We start from the raw sequence: 16,990 nt of genomic DNA, 5'->3' as shown, positions 1-16,990 counted from the left end.
CATCCAAATAGACAGTGTTCACGTTGTTAGGAGAGAAGCATGAGTGGGCCCATAAAGATAATGGTAACTGTTGCATAAAATTGGGGCCTCAAAGCACTTCCACTTTTCATAATCCTCTGCCTAATCCAATCACTGCATGTTCCCTTGTTGGAAGGCCATGTGTTGGATAAGAAAGACGACATTCTGACCTGTACAAGACCTAATTTTGTTTGGCATTAAACTGAAAGTTTAATTTCTGCAGTTGCCAGCCTTAAGCAGTTTTCCCCCCTCAACGGTTCCAAGTGAAACAGCAGCTTAATTACAAACCATCTGAAATTGAATCCTCATGAAGTTATCTTGATCGGCATTTTGTGTTAGCAACATATAAAAATGCCAACTTGGTGCAATTTAGCACTTGAGTATCACTTGCATCTGAATACAAAAGCTAAGCATTTCAGTGAGTTAAGTAGAAGGGAAAGAAATGTTGAATTACTTTAGCCTAAACTTTTTCAATCTCCAGAAATTAATTCTTGCTCTGCTACAGGAGAAGTTGCTGATTAACTGGTGTATATCTGATAATTGATTAAGACTTATTCTATTGCTAAGACTCAAAATACTACTGAGGCTGGTGGCAAGGTTAATCAATTAGATGAAAACATAATTGAATATAAAGTTGAATATAATAACAAAGTAGCTCTTTAAAACATGTTAAGGAAGGCAGAACAGGTGATGCGTCACAGTTCCAGAATATGGGAGTTGATGGATACCAATTTGGTCCAGAGCAAACAGATCTTCAGCAAGTGCCTTCCAAGTTTGAACACCTTTGGCTCTACTACAGACACTGTGACACACCAGGGAGGAGACATGTTACCTACATTCTTTGGACCAAGAGATAGGCACACCTCCTACAGGGGTTGGATAATCTGATTTGGTCAGTGGTCAGGGACAGGAGAGAGTAAGAGAGATAGGTAAGAGGTCCCAGAAGGAAGGAATTTCTTAATTGTCCAACTGGGTTTGGTGTTCTTTCAGCTTGTTGTGATGACAGACAGCACTGAACCATGGATGAGTTAACTGAACTTGGCATCCACATAAAGGAAGCCACTCAAGAGGGGACAGTAGGAAGGAATGCCGTGGTAGTAGGAAACAGTACAGTGAGTGAGTTTGACATCAACCTCTGTAGCAAAGAACATGAGTTCGACTGGCCTGATCTGCACTATGCTGGAGAGGAACTTGCAATGGGAGGGAAAAGGATCTAAATATCATAGTCTATACAAGTATCAACTGCACGGGCATGCCAAAAGAGGAGGTTCTGCATTCTCAGTATGTCAGGTTAGGTGGCAAATTTGGCAGCTGAATCTTTAAGACGATAATCTCTGCATTATTACCTGAGCCATATGAAAACTGATGACAGCAAATCAGATTGGAGAGATCAATATATGGTTCAAAGACTGGTGGAGGAGCAGTGGACCCAGCTCATGGGGGAATTGACACTAGTACTGGAAGATTAGCTAACAGGAAGCAGAGAATAGGCTAAATGGGTCTTTCAAACTGGCAAGATATCATGAATAGTGTATCATCTATAATTACAGGTGAGATACCAGAGGATTGGAGGGTGGCTAATGTTGTGCCTTTATTTAAGAAAAGCTGTAAGGAGAAGTCTGGGAACTACAGACCTGTAAGCCTGACATTGGTGGTGGCTAAGTTGCTGGAGGTGCTTCTGAAAGATAGGAATTACATGCATTTGGAGAGGCAAGGAATGGTTAGGGGTAGTCAGCACGATTGTGTGTGAGGGAAATTGTGTCTCTCAACCTCGATTGAGTTTGTTCAGGAGTAACCAAAAAGATTGTTAATAGCAGAGCAGTATTGTTTACTTGGACTTTAGAAAATAATAAGGTTTGGCTTGATGGACTCATTAGCAAAGTTAGACCACATGGGATCCACACTGAGTTTACTAATTGGATACAAAATTGGCTTTATGGTAGGAGACAAAGGTGGTGGTGGTGGTGGAGGGCTGATTCTCAGACTGGAGGCTTGTGACCAACAGGGTTCCACACAGATTGGTACTGGGTCACTTTCGTTTGGTCATGTACAGGGGAAACCGCGATTACCCAAACGAGATGGGTGGGCACTATTTCGTTCGGATAATCGATTATTCGGTTAATCGATTAAATGCCTTTCCTCTGGGGCTCGAAGTTTTTAAAGACTGCTCCCCATTCAGGAGACATCGCATGAGCCACTGCCCCACCAGAACCCTGTCCAACCTCGCCCCGCCCCAACCCCATCCAACACAATCCCCTGCCCCAATCCTGTCCAACCTCGCCCCCCCAACTCCGTGCAACACCGCTCCCCGCCCCATCCCCCCAACTCCAATCAACACTGTCCCCTGCCCACCCCCACCCCCTCTATGGGGCAGCTGAACTGTACACCAACACCAAGACTGCTGCTGCTGGTACTGCCTTTGTGGGGTAAGTCTCCAAATAACACGCATGCACAAACATACACAGCTACTCACAGAACTTTTTACTTCAACTTTTTGACAGATCCCACATTTGCCCTGTACAAGACAATGTTGGAGAGATTATCTGGGGAAGCGAGGGTGGAAAAGAGGGTTAGGATACACCCTTCTGTAGAACTCCAGGGAAAGTGTGGGGAGAGACACAGAGAGGGGGAGGGAGTGGGAGGGAGTGGGAGGGCACGGGATGTTAGTCATTTGGAGACGTTGCCTGTTTAATCACTGTAAACAAAAGACGTGATCATTGTTGGAAACACATCTTTGATGTAATATTTCCATTGGGACCCTGAATTTCCTTTGGATAATCCGATTTTTGGATAATTGGTATTCGGATAATCGAGGTTCCTCTGTATATACATGATTTGGATGAGAAAATAGGAGGCATGATTAGTACGCTGGTGACACCAAAATTGGTGGTATAGTGCACAGTGAAGAAGATTATCTACGATTACAAAGAGATCTTGATCAATTAGATCAATGGGTTGTGAAGTGGCAAATGGAGTTTAATTTGGATAAATGAGAGGTATTACATTTTGGAAACTGAAACAAAGGTAAGGACTTATACAAGTAAAGGCAGGGTCCTGGGTAGTGTTGTCAAACGTGGGGGGAGGTTCAGGTACATAGTTCTTTGAAATTTGCATCACACGTAGCCATAATGGTTAAGGCGGCATTTAGCACGCTTGCTTTTATTGCTCAGACTTTTCAGTATAGGAGTTATGATATCATGTTGATATTGTACAGAACATTGGTGAGGCCTCTTCTGGGGTACAGTGTGCAGTTCTAGTCACCCTGTTATAGGAAGATATTAATAAACTGGGGAGGTATCATCAAAAATTTGCCAGGATGTTGCTGGGAATGGAGAGTTTGAATCATAAAAATAGGCTGGATCGTCTGGAACTTTTCCCACTGAAACATATGAAGTTGAGGGGTGAAAATAGACAAAAGGTGCAGAGTAGGCCATTCTGCCCTTCGAGCCTGCATCACCATTCAATATGATCATGGCTGATCATCCTTAAATCAGTATCATGTTCCTGCCTTATCTCCATAACCCTTGATTCCACAATCCTTGAGAGCTCTATCCAACTCTTTCTTAAATGAATCCAGAGACTGGGCCTCCACTACCCTCTGGGCACAGCATTCCACACAGCCACCACTCTCTGGGTGAAGAAGTTTCTCCTCACCTCTGTCCTTAATGGTCTACCCCGTATCTTTAAGCTGTGTCCTCTGGTTTGGCACTCACCCATCAGCGAAACATGTTTCCTGCCTCCAGAGTGTCCAATCCTTTAATAATCTTATATGTCTCAATTATATCCCCTCTCAGTCTTCTAAACTCAAGGGTATACAAGCCCAGTTGCTCCAGTCTTTCAGTGTAAGGTAATCCCGCCATTCCAGGAATTGACCTCGTGAACCTACGCTGCACTCCCTCAACAGAAGATCTTATAGAAGTTTATAAAATCATGGAGCAACATAGGTAAGCTGAATAGCAAAGGTCTTTTCCCTAAGGTAGGTGAGTTCAAAACTCGGGGACATATTTTTTAAGTGAAAGGAAAAAGATTTAAGGAGGACCTGAGGGGCAACTTCTTTAAACACGAGAGGACTCCAGAGGAAGTGATGAATGCCGGTACAGTTACAACATTTAAAAGACATTTGGGTAAATACATGAATAGAAAAGGTTTGGAAGGATATGGGACAAATGCATGCAAGTGGGATTACTTTAGTTTGGTAACATGGTCAGTGTTGACTAGTTGGATTGAAGGGTTGGTTTCCATGCTATTCAACTTTTACAATTTATACTAATGACTCAGCTGAAAAGACAGAAGTGAAAAGTGTGGGGCTGGAAAAGCGCAGCAGGCCAGGCAACATCCGATGAGCAGGAGAATCGACGTTTCGGGCATAAGCCCTGAAGAAGGGCTTATGCCCGAAACATCGATTCTCCTGCTCCTCGGATGCTGCCTGGCCTGCTGCGCTTTTCCAGCCCCACACTTTTCAACTCTGATCTCCAGTATCTGCAGCCCTCACTTTCTCCTGAAAGGACAGAAGACATGGTTACCAAATTGCTGGTGACTCAAAAGTAGATAAGAACTTAAATTAGATAGGATATTACACAAATATAAAGTGAGTAGGCAAAGATGCAGCAAATGTAGTATTGTGTAGGAAAATTTGAACTATGGGCGAGAAGAATACAAAGGCATATTATCTAAATGGTGAGAGACAGCAAGCTCCAAGATGCAGAGGGATCTGGAACTCAGTGTACATGAAGTGCACAATAAAACAGAAGTGTAGCGGTTGTACAGTTGTACAGGTCACTGGTGAGACTGCATTTGGAGCAGCACTGTGCATAATATTGGTCATCTTATTTAACAAAGTATGCCAATACATTGGAGGCAGTTCAGAGAGAACTAACTAGACTAATGCAAGGAATGGGCAGGCTGGGTTATGAGGAAAGATTAGATAGGTTACAGTTGTATCTGCTGGAGGTTAGAAGAGGAAGAGGCGATATGTTTGAAAAAATCCCAAAAGATCTTGACAGCCTATATGCGGAGAGGATCCTTCCTCTTGTGGCAGAATCAAGGACTAGGAATTGTTGTTTAAAAATTACGGGATCATATTTATAAAAGAGATTAGCCCAAAACATTTTCTCTCCATGTGTTAAGTGTCTTTAAAACTCTCTCCTGAAACACTGGTGGGAGCCAGGTCCATGAATATTTTTAAGGTAGGTTAAAAAATCCAGCAAGGTTGAAAGGTTATCAGGGATAGACAAGAATGTGGATTTGAGGTTACAATCAGATCAGCCATGATCGTAATGAATGATGGAACATGCTCAAAAGTCTAAAGGGCCTATTCCAGCTGCTGATTCATACATTTATTTGTTTTCCAATGGCCAAGTCTGCACCAGTACCTTTGAAGTCTAAAGGTCTTGCCAAGACCATGTCAGCAATCAGAGGAATCGGAATAACCTGCTTCTACTCCTCTGGCAGCATGTGGACGTTTTAGGAATGAAAGAATTAAATTCTAATTATACAAGAATACTGCCAATAGCTATGCCAAAAATGTTAAATTGTTAAGTTTCTACCTTAGTTCCACTTAAAGATTATTTACTTTCATCATTTCCAATTTTGCCAGCTACAACTATTCGTGTTTTGTTTTTATTCATTTTATTAATCTTTTAATAATAAAATAATTGAAACTGAGAAGTGTAAATGAGGCGCTTAGTTGTTTGCAGGGCTGCTTAGTGTTACAAATGAGATTGTCAGACTCTAAACCCATGTGAACACCACAAAATAAAGGCATCCTGGTCACATCATGTGCAGCCATTACAATCTCTTTCTCATCATCTACTGAAGACCTTGTAGTGCATAATATTGTTCCTCCTATAGGTCCAACCGCTGCTGCTGTGCAATCTTATGCAAAGCAATGCACAGCACAACTGTGCTGGAGAGCATGTCTGGTTTATAATGAATACTACCTCCAGACCCGTCTAAGCACCTGAAGCATTTTCAATGACTAACTCAAAAACAGTGAAATAGAAACACAGAAATTAGGAGGAGGAAGCCATTCAGTCCTTTCATCCTTCTCCACCACTCAACGGGATAATAGCTCTATCACGATGCCATATTCCCACTTGCTCTCCATACCCCTTGATGCCTTTAGAACCTAAAACATTATCTGTCTCTTTCTTGATCATATTCAGTGATTTGCCCTCCACAGCTTTTTGTGGCAGAGAATTCGACAGATACACCACTCTTGAGTGAAGTTTCCTCATCTCTGTCCTAAATGCCTAGCCTTGGGTAATAAAGGCAAATGCAGCATACTTTAACTACATCTTAACCACGTTATGTACTTGTCCCACTACCTTAAGAAACTGGTGGACATGCACGCCAGGTTCCTCTGATCCTGCTGCTTCTCGGGTCTTACTCTTCAGCATGTATTCACTTGTCTTATTTGTCATGTCGTGAAGTTGGTTAGCTCGGTTGGCTGGACAGCTTGTTTGAGATGCAAAGTGACATTAACAGTGTGGGTTTAATTCCTGCATTGGCTGAGGTTACCATATAGGGTTCTCCTTCTCATCCTCTCCGTCAACTGAGGAGTGGTGACCCTCTGTTTAGATTTCACCGGAGAAAGCGCACTACCAGTTGTCTATCTGTCTCTCTCTCTCTCTCTCTCATGAGACAAAACAGCCCTGTGGTCTGGTAATACTTTGGCGCCTTTACTTTATTTGTCCTATCCAAATGCATCACTCTCAATCATCCAGATTTGAATTCCATTTGCCACTGCTTAGTCCATCTATATCCTCCTGTAATCTAATGTTATCCTTCTCATTATTTACCACCCCACCAATTTCTGTATCATCTGCAAACTTACCAACCAACTCTCCTAGTCTAATTCAATTCAAGTCTAAATCACCTACACATATCTCAAACAGCAAGGACCCAAACACTGATCTCTGCAGAACCCAATTAGACACAGGCTTCTCGTCACAAAGACACCCCCCATGTCACAACCTCTGCTTTCTGCCATTCTGGATCAAATCTGCCAAATTTCCTTGAATCCCATGGGCTCTTACTTTCTCCCATGCAGCACCCTAAACCTTTCTGAAGTCCAAGCAGAATGTGTCAAATGCATTACCCTCATCTATACACTTGTGTCAACTTTGAAAGAGTCAACCGAGTTGGTCAGTATCAAAAACCATACTGACTATTTTTGATTAATCATTGCCTCTCCAAATGCAGATTAATTCTGTCCCTAAGGATTGCTTCTAAGAGTTTCCCCATCAAAAGGGTTAAACAAGGTTACAGGGCAGGTAGTGTCCTGTGGTATTATTGCTAGACTATTAATCCCTAGTGATGTTTTGGGGACCCTTGTTTGAATCCTGCCATGGCAGATGGTGGAATGTGAATTCAATAAATATCTGGAATTTGGAGTCTAATGATGACCATGAAACCACCACCGGTTGTCAGGAAAAACCCTCTGGCTCACTACTGTCCTTCAGTGAGGGAAGCTTCCAACATTACATTGTCTCATTGTAACTCAAGACCCACAGCAATATGGTAGACACCTAACTGCTCTCTGGACAATTGTCCAAACCTGGACAATTAGGAATGGTAATAAATGCTTGCTTGGCCAGTGACAGGAGAAAGTGAGGACTACAGATGCTGGAGATCAGAGTTGAAAAATGTATTGCTGGAAAAGCGCAGCAGGTCAGGCAGCATCCAAGGAGCAGGAGAATCGATGTTTCGGGCATAAGCCCTTCTTCAGGAATTCAGGGTGGCCAGTGTCACCCACATTGTGTGAATGAAAAAAAATCTCCTTAATCTGTGGTTTCCTGGTTTAACCCTTACTCCCTTATTAAATAATCTCACACTAGCTGTCCTCCAGTCCTCTGGTACCTCCCCTGTGGCAAGACAAGAATTAAAAATTATTGCCAAAGCCTGCTATTTCCTCTCTAGCCTCACTCAACAGCCCATGAATACATTTAATCTACCCCTGAAAATCTCCTCCCTGCGCTAATTTCTTTAATTACAACACAATTCTTCTCCCTGATTTTGATACCCATATCATCCCTCTCGCTAGTGAATACTGACACAAAGTGCTAATTTTGAACCCTATCCTATTGTTCTGGCTCCACGCACAAATTACTACTGTGGCCCTTCCCGGGCCCTACAATTGTAAATAACTTAGGATTTTCCTTTATTTTATGCATGATTATCTTTTCACAACCCTAAAGTTCTTTTTAAAGATCCTCCCTTGCATATTCAACATTCTCCTCGGACATGTGCTGTTTTGAGCCCTCAGTATCTGCCATAAGCTCTCATTTTCTCTCTATCAAATCCTACATATCCAGAACTTAATGAAGTGGATGACCCATCCTTTATCTGTATTGCAATATGTTGGCCCTCTCCCTGTTTCCTTCTTGAATGTGTCCTTCTGCTTTGACACAGATTTATCTGAAAGTATTTGCTCCCAGTGCACTCTGGCCAAGTCATATCTGAGTTTATTAAAACTGACTTTTCCCTAGTTTAGAACCATAATTTCATTCCCATCTTTGTCCTTGTCCATAACAATCTTGAACCTAACGGAGCTATGATCACCATCTACAAAATGATCCCCCACTGATACTCCAACATTTGCTTGGCTTCATTACCTAAAATTAAGTCTAAACTATCCCTTCTCCTACAGGGCTTTCTATGTTCTGGCTTAAAGAGCTCTCTTGGATGCATTTTAAGAATTTCACTTTCTCTAAAACTTTCACACTATGATTACTCCAGTTAAAGTAGTTGAAAACCCCCACCATCACTACCTTATTACCGATACATTTTTCTTAAATTTCTCTATATAACTGCTTTCTATTTCTCTGACTGATAGGGGGCCTGAACATTTTCTCCTCACATATTTATAGGGGCTCCTACAGTCAGTTTATGTTCTCTGCAATTTTACACTCATTCTATTTTCCTTCTTAATCAAACTTAGTGTCTTCTTCTGCAAAATTCTAAAATGCTCTCAATTCTCAGCTTGCTTTTTTTTCTAGCAATTTTATGTCTCCTCTTTAGATCTAATACTATGCCTAATTTCTTTCAAAGTCACGCTAGAATCACTTTTCCTGCTTTATTTATGCACCAAATAGGATTGTTTGTAATTTATGCACACATTATTTAAATATTGACCATTGCTGAGACATTGTCAGCCATTGTAAGGTTCCCCTTTCTATCAGCGTCAATTTGCACTTCATAATGTGTATTTCCCCTTATTTATATTCAGGACACTAGTTTTGGAGTCGACTACTTCATTCTCCATCTTAATGAACAATAATGATCCCTCTTTCCCAAGGGAGCTTGCACAAAATTGTGCAGTAATCTCCCTCATTACACAGTACCCATTCTAAAATAGCCAGTTCTCTGGTTGGTTCTTCAATGTATTGGTCTAAAACAACCATCAATATACAATCCAGGAAAGCCTCCTCTGCAATATTATTGTTAGTTTAGTTTGTCCAGTCCGAGTGTAAATCAAAGTTACCGATGGCTACAGCTGTACTCTTATTGCATGTGTCTCTGATTTCTTAGTTAATGCCTTCCCTTACATCTCCATTATTATTTTGGAGCCTATGGACAACCACCAACATTTTCTGCCCCATGGTGTTCTTAACTCTACTTATACAGATTCCACATCATGACTTTGCAAATTAATCTCTTTCTTCACTATTACTAACAATACTACTCCATCTCCTTTCCCTTTTTGTCTCTCCTTCCTAAATAGTGAATACCCTGGTTGTTCTGATCCCATCCTTGATCACTCTGCTGCTGCATCGCTGTAACTGCAACTACATTATAACTGTTATCTTTAGTTGAGCTGTTAATTCATTTATCTTATTGCAAATGCTCTGTACATTAAGATAAATCCTTTTGACTTATCTTTTTAGTCTAGCTAGTCACCTTAGCTTTACTTTGCTCTATGACCCCATTTGGTTTCTTCAAAGTTTTTTCTGCCTTCCCCTTGTCCGGATATATGCAGAATTGACACCACTCAAAAAACTCAACACACTAGGATAAAGCAGCTCGTTAAATGGCATCCCATGCATTACCCAGCAGGCCAGGCAGCATCCGAGGAGCAGAAGAATCGATGTTTCGGGCATAATGCTCATTCCTGAAGAAGGGCTTATGCCCAAAACGTCGACTCTCCTGCTCCTCCGACACTGCCTGGCCTACTGTGTTTTTCCAGCACCACATTTTTCAACACTGGTACTCCAGCATCTGCGGTCCTCACTTTATCCCATCCATTACCTTCAACATTCTCTCTACCACCGACAGGGGCAGCAGCACTGTGTGCCACCTGCAAAATGCAGTGCAACAAATCACAAAGCCTCCTCCAATCACACCTTCCAAACATAAGACCTCTGCAACCTAAAAACATATGCTTGGGACATCACCACCTACAGGTTTTCCCTCTTAGTTACACGCCAACCTGACTTTGCACTACAATCACTTTCTTTGACTGTCACTGGAGCAAAATCCTGGATCTCCCTTCCTAACAGCACTGCAGTTATACCTGCAGCAGTTCAAGACAACTGTGCATAATCTTCTTCACAAATGCAAATGTGGGATGAGTAACAAATGAGTAACAAATACTGGCCTTGGTGGTGACACTCAATTCCCATGAAAGAATTTTTAAAATTCTCATGATCTTGCATATTAAACTGCCCCCATTGTCTTCATTGAAGCATTTGTTAAACGGCAAGCATTGTTTGCTGATTCCAGTGTTCTGAACTAAGTAAATCAGCTAGTCATGGCCTCCATTATTTAGTTCCTACAGAATGATAGAAGAGAAAACAAAACAGTCCAGATCCTTTAAAAAAAAGGATCTTTCACCATTGAGCCTGTTTATGCATATAATACTACATTTTTCTGAAACAGACATCACTTGCCAAATACAAATTCATTCTCCCAATAAATCTAAGATCTGCTTGCAGTACTTTACCACACGACATAATGTAAGAATTACAATCATTACCCACTCATATGCTGATTATATCTCAACATCTGCATTCAAGGCATCAATGAAGGTATTATGAACCATGATCAAAACTCTGAACCATCTGAAACATCAATAGTAACTGATCTTCAACCAAATCTAACAAGCAAATCCAATTCAGCCTTGGACTGATGCAGCCACCTGCTAGGTAAGACAGTGTCTAATCTTCAAATTGTGCAAATTTAGTTCAGGCTGTAATTCACAATTTAAAGTGAAATTTGCAGTTTGAAATTGTGTAGTTGCAAGCTTTAAAGAGGGGCCTAATTAAGAACCAACTGAAAATAAATCCTCAACAACTAAGTCGGATAGATGTTTTGTTTTGAGAACATACACAAATAGCCAACTTAGTGCAAGAGTGCAACAATAGCCTGTGACAGAAATCTGGAATCAACTGAGAACTTCCAGGTCCAGCTCCTTCCCAACTCTATACCAAGCTGTCACCATCTCTGGTGGATCTGTCCTGTCAGTGGGGCAAAAAAAATGGGGATTTTGATGGTGAAGTCTGAGACATTATCTGTCAGGTACAATTCTGTGCGAATGACTGCATCAAGCTTTGGTATGAGCACAGAGATGTTAGTAAAGAGGGCCTTTCAGGGCCCTCAGGGTTGTTTGTGCTGTTGGAGCTTCTGATATCTTGGACGATAGTAGGAAGTCCCATCCAGTTTCATTCTTAATGTCAGACTGTCGTGATTAGATAATAACTGAGAGGCTTGCTATATAATTTCAAAAGGGGTACTCAAGACTAATCACAGTGTTGGGTCTGGAATCAGAAGGCAGCCAGACTAATTGACGATGTCAGATCGGTCATCCTTATTAAGACATTAAGGTGGGACTCAAACGTATGTCCTCACAACGTTAACTTGGGTCTCTGCACAATTTCAGTCCAGTGATAATACTACAGCAAAATCTTCCACGCAAAAGAGTCACAGAGCGATGAAGTGAAAATTACAAAGGACAGAAAACTAGAAAAGTGATGGATTAAGTTCTGGAGCAGCACCCAAACAAAGTGAATAGAGAGACAAAGAACAATACAGTTACATAGGCCTGGTCACAAAACAATTATTAGGGTCAAATGTAGGGAATCCTTCTCTCTCAAGCACTACTCACAGCTTTTAAGAATATTGTTGGCTCCCAGTACTCAATTATTGCGAATGTCTACCCCAATTATAACTTCCCTTTTTTCTCTAATGTCCTTTAATGTGTTGTGAAGAGGAGAAGTATTGGATTTAAAATATTGAGTCTGTTTGTCTCTTCAAAGCTGCTGCCAGACCAATAGGTTTCTCCAGCACATTTTTATTTCAGATCTACAACTTTCACAGTACTTTACTCTCTAATATATTGTTGACTTCTGGGTCTATGACAGCTCTCCCAGTTCCTGTTCTGAATTTCTCTAATCAGGTTTCCACCATACATACATCATCAGAAAGGGCCCTCAAAAATGAACAATACTGAATCAACCAATGTATCATCACAACTGGTCTTGTCTGCAATTTTCAACACAGTCCATCACATAATCCTTCTCAAATAAACGCAAAATATTGTGGATGCTGGAAATCTGAAACAGACATAGTAAATCCTGGAGAAACTCAACAGGCTGTCAGTATCTGGGAAGAGAGAAACAGAGTTAGCATTTCAAATCCATAATGACTCTTCTTCAGAATATCTTTTTCCTTCAATGCTTCTATCTCACTCGTGTCAGGAAGGCTGCCCATTCTCAATTTCATTCTTACCAATCCTGTCTCTTCTTTGCTTATCTGTCAACAGGTAACATCATCCAAAGAAAAAGTGCCAGATTCCAAATGTAATGCCAATGCCACCCACTTTCTTTCTATAACTATGAGAATTAATGTGAGATGAATCAAATCTTCCCAAAGGGAAATCAATGCTATTTTCTTTAGTCTCCGCTTGAAGTTTTAACCTCAACTTAAATTTTGCCATCCTCTCACACTGCTGTCTCAGGCTCAACCAAACTGTTAATAACTTAATTATTCTATTCAAACCAAAGTGATTTTGGTCCTATCTTCTCTACCACAAAGAATTGCCTACATATCCCTCTGCTGGACTGTGTACTTCTACTGCTTCCTCAGTCCATTGTCAGCTGCCTCAAAGAAAGCGAAAGATCATCCAAATATTTGAATAGTTTCACAACGTTTCTCCATCCCATGTTCTTGACAGCTAATTAACCAAAAAACAGAAATTAGCTCAATTGTTGAAATCTTCTAATACACATATTTTTAAAATCTATATATCAGCATAACTGTATATGAATACATTCTGAATACTATATCAGACATTACTTATATAGTAGAGTAACATTTTGACTGGCTCTCAGAATATCTTATATAGTTGAGTGCTATAATAATGGTGTAAATCTATTTCTATTAGTTGATTACTTAAAATTTTGATATGATAAGATTTCAGTTAGCATTTAAAAGTATAACAAAAAATATTCAACGATTGAGAAATAAGATATTTACCTGCAAACTTCGTAATTCTAAATAAAGTTGGTAAAACAGATTAATTAGCAAAACTAGCATGCAATTTCATTTTGCATAAAGATAGATTTTAGTTCTTAAAAGTTAGCCAATATTCTCTAGTTACTTACCAGACAAGTAAAAACTCTTGAGTTCTGCACGTCGGATTTCTTTCCTTAGAGATTTTCTTTTATTGTTTTCTACAGTATTGTCCCCCATTTTTAAGGAGCTTTTTGATGTATCCATAAGTGTTTCATGGTCAACCAAATGTAGTGATGATACATTGAAGTTTTCTTTAGAAGCACCTTCACCAGTTTGCTCTTCTATTTTATGTAGAGGTTTTTCAGCCTGGCAATCTGAAGATTCTTCTTCCTTTTCTTTCAGTTGCTTTGTTTTCTTCTTCAGCCTTAAAATATAAATAGTTTGAGTAACTGTTAGAAATCAAGCTGAATTTGGATATATAGAAATCAGTTCCAAAAGTTATGATATTGTTTATTCACTATATATGCAGGCCAAACTGATGCTGCATAGGAAATAAGCATTTTATGAGAATACCCCATCAACTCGCAGATTTGAAATTGGCCTAGGTTTTAGGTGCTAAATTTTCATTGCCTTTTGGGAAATAATGCCTAATGACATCACCCATAAATGGCCTTGTTCTAACTTTTTTATTACAACCCTTAAATGTGTAGCACAATTTTTATCCCTTTGTATTCCAGCTTTCTTCAAGCGCAAAATTTCATCGATCATTTTAATTATTTTCTTTCTTAATCTGTCCACTGGGTTCCAGTGATTTCTGTAATGGACCTTTAAATTTCCTCTGGTCCTCCACAGTAACTAGCAGTTCCATTATTCAGAAAATAATTTGATCTATATTTCTTAGATCTGAAGAATAAAATTGAACTTCCCCACTTTAAACTCCAATCAAAATAGTTATGCCCACGCATTTACGAAAGTTTCTTGGAAACTTTCTCCTCCAATCATAACTACTTACCGTGTCACAAGTAAAATTCAGTCTAAAACACTCAGATCCATTTGTGACATGGATTTTTTTTTTAAATGAAAAGCTTAGGGCCCACTACAAATTCCAGAGGACATTAGTCATCACATCCATTATAATAGCTTTCTCTTTTGTGAATCTTGCAACTGCTTTTCCTCAAATAGTGTAACGCATTTTATTACATCAACATAAACACACCACTAAAATGCAATTCATTGTCTCACTTGAAAGACAACACCCAAATAATTTACTATTCTTCCGGATATCAATTTAAATTGTGTGCACAAATCCTACTTAAAAGGAGGAGTTGTGTTTACAAAATTCTGAGTAAGATGTGGCTTTTAGCAAACATCAAATCTCAGCATTACTCTAAATTAAGCCAAGCCAAGATGGTCAGCATCACCCAATGAACTCATTTAAACAAAACATTCATGTAACAAGTATTAAACATTTCTACAATCAAGTACTAATGTATCTGTATTGTCCTCTGTGGGTTTAGTCTAAAAAAAACCTCATGATTCTAACTTGGAACATAAACTGTGTGTTCCGAACCTCTATTAGTTTCTGACCCCTGTCCCACCACAAAGGCCCACTCAACTTTGAACTCAAGTTTACAGTTTTAATACCAACAGCTGTGAAAATAAAGTTCACCTCACTAAACAGATATGCAGTCACTGGGTACCTGATTCCCCTTGCATACACTTGTTGCAATTTTGATTCGTGAGATGAATTTTCTTCTCCCAACATGTGAAGAGTTTTTGAAACATACTTCCTTTAAAGGTTTTGAAAGCAGAGTCCTTGAATATTCTTAAGGTAGAGATAGACCATAAGCTTTCATTCTTCCTGCCAATAATTTGAATTTTCCCATACAAATATGCTTTTGGTACATCTTTGCTCACTCAAATTTCCTACATCTTTTTGTAGCCTCTGTTTATCCTTTTCACAATGTATTTTCCTGCCTATCCTTGTGTTGTTAGCAAATATGGTAACCATACCTTCCATCCCTTTATTGTAGTGATTTATACAAATGTTAGACACAATATGATTACAATCACAGAATGGCTATTGGTGGTGCAAATTTTTCCTATACACAGAGTCTTACAGCACAGAAACAGACCCTTTGGTCCAACAATTCTATCTGAACATAATCCCGAACTAAACTAGTCCCACCTGCCTGTTCCTGGCCCATATCTCTCCAAACATTTCCTTTTCCTGTACTTATCTAAGTGTCCCTTAAACAATGTAACTGTGCCCGCATCCATTACTTCCTCAGGAAATTCATTCCACACGCAAGCCACATTGAGTTTAAAAAAAAGCTCATGTCCTTTTTAAATCTCTCTCCTCTTACCTTAAGACTGTGTCCCCAGTCTTGAAATCCTCCATCCTAGGTAAAAGTTAACTACCATTAACCCTATCGATACCCCTCATTATTTTATAAATTTCTCTCAGGTCCCCTCTCATCCTCCTATGCTCCAGTGAATAACTCTCCAGCCTACACAGCCTTTCTTTACAACTCAAACCTTCCAAACCCAGCAACAGGCTGGTAAATCTCTTCTGAACCCTGTCTAGCTTAATAATGTTTTTCCTATAACTTGGTGACTGGAACTGGAGGCAGTACTCCAGAAGGGGCCTCACCAAGTCCTGTACAACCTCAACATGAATTTCCACTCCTACACTCAAAGCAATGAGCAACGTAGGCAAGCACACTTAATGCCTTTTTAACCATCCTGTCTATATGTAAGGCAAATTTCAAAGAATTATGCTCCTGAACTCCAAGGTCCCTCAGTTCTACAACACTTTCCTAGAGTTTAGATTAGATTGGTGCTGGAAAAGCACAGCAAGTCAGGCAGCATCTGACGAGCAAGAAAATCGGCGTTTTGGGCAAAAGCCCTTCATCAGGAATAGAGGGAATGTGGGGGGGGGGGGGGGGGGAAGAGAGATAGAGGTGGGGAAAAGGTAGCAAAGAGTACAATAGGTGAATGGGGGTGAGGATGGAGGTGATAGGTCAGAGAGGAGGGTGGGGGAAGGTAGCAAAGAGAACCTCCCGTTGCGGTCTCCTCTACATTGGGGAGACTGGACGCCTCTTTGCAGAGCGCTTCAGGGAACATCTCTGGGACACCCATACCAATCAACCGCACCGCCCCTTGGCTCAATATTTCAACTACCCCTCCCACTCTGCCGAGGACATGCAGGTCCTGGGTCTCTTCCACTGCCACTCTCTCACCATCCGACACCTGGAGGAAAAACGCCTCATCTTCCGCCTCGGAACACTTCAACCCCAGGGTATCAATGGGGACTTCACAAGTTTCTGAATTTCTCCTCCCCCCACCTTACCTCAGTTCCAATATTCCAGCTCAGCACTGTCCTCATGACCTGTCCTACCTGTCAGTCTCCCTTCCCACCTATCCGTTCCACCCTCTCCTCTGACCTATCACCTCCATCCCTACCCCCATTCACGTACTGTCCTTTTTGCTACCTTACCCCCCATAAATCTTGTTCATA

At 40.5% G+C, this 16,990-nt stretch overlaps 1 protein-coding gene across 3 annotated transcripts in view; it reads right to left on the bottom strand.

Annotated features, from left to right (window-relative positions):
* The window catches only part of LOC132832857 (nuclear receptor coactivator 7-like), a 110,332-nt gene that overhangs the window by 48,589 nt on the left and 44,753 nt on the right, over nucleotides 1-16,990 (bottom strand). For all 3 annotated transcript variants that reach the window (XM_060851047.1, XM_060851061.1, XM_060851053.1), the window contains exon 4: nucleotides 13,620-13,894. In XM_060851047.1, coding sequence (XP_060707030.1) covers nucleotides 13,620-13,894 — 275 coding nt within the window. The remainder of the gene's footprint in view (nucleotides 1-13,619; nucleotides 13,895-16,990) is intronic.

Source organism: Hemiscyllium ocellatum, chromosome 3 (assembly GCF_020745735.1).
Source record: "Hemiscyllium ocellatum isolate sHemOce1 chromosome 3, sHemOce1.pat.X.cur, whole genome shotgun sequence".
Classification (NCBI taxonomy): domain Eukaryota; kingdom Metazoa; phylum Chordata; class Chondrichthyes; order Orectolobiformes; family Hemiscylliidae; genus Hemiscyllium; species Hemiscyllium ocellatum.
The sequence above is the reverse complement of the archived record's forward strand: the minus strand, read 5'-3'. Positions and strand labels throughout refer to the sequence as shown.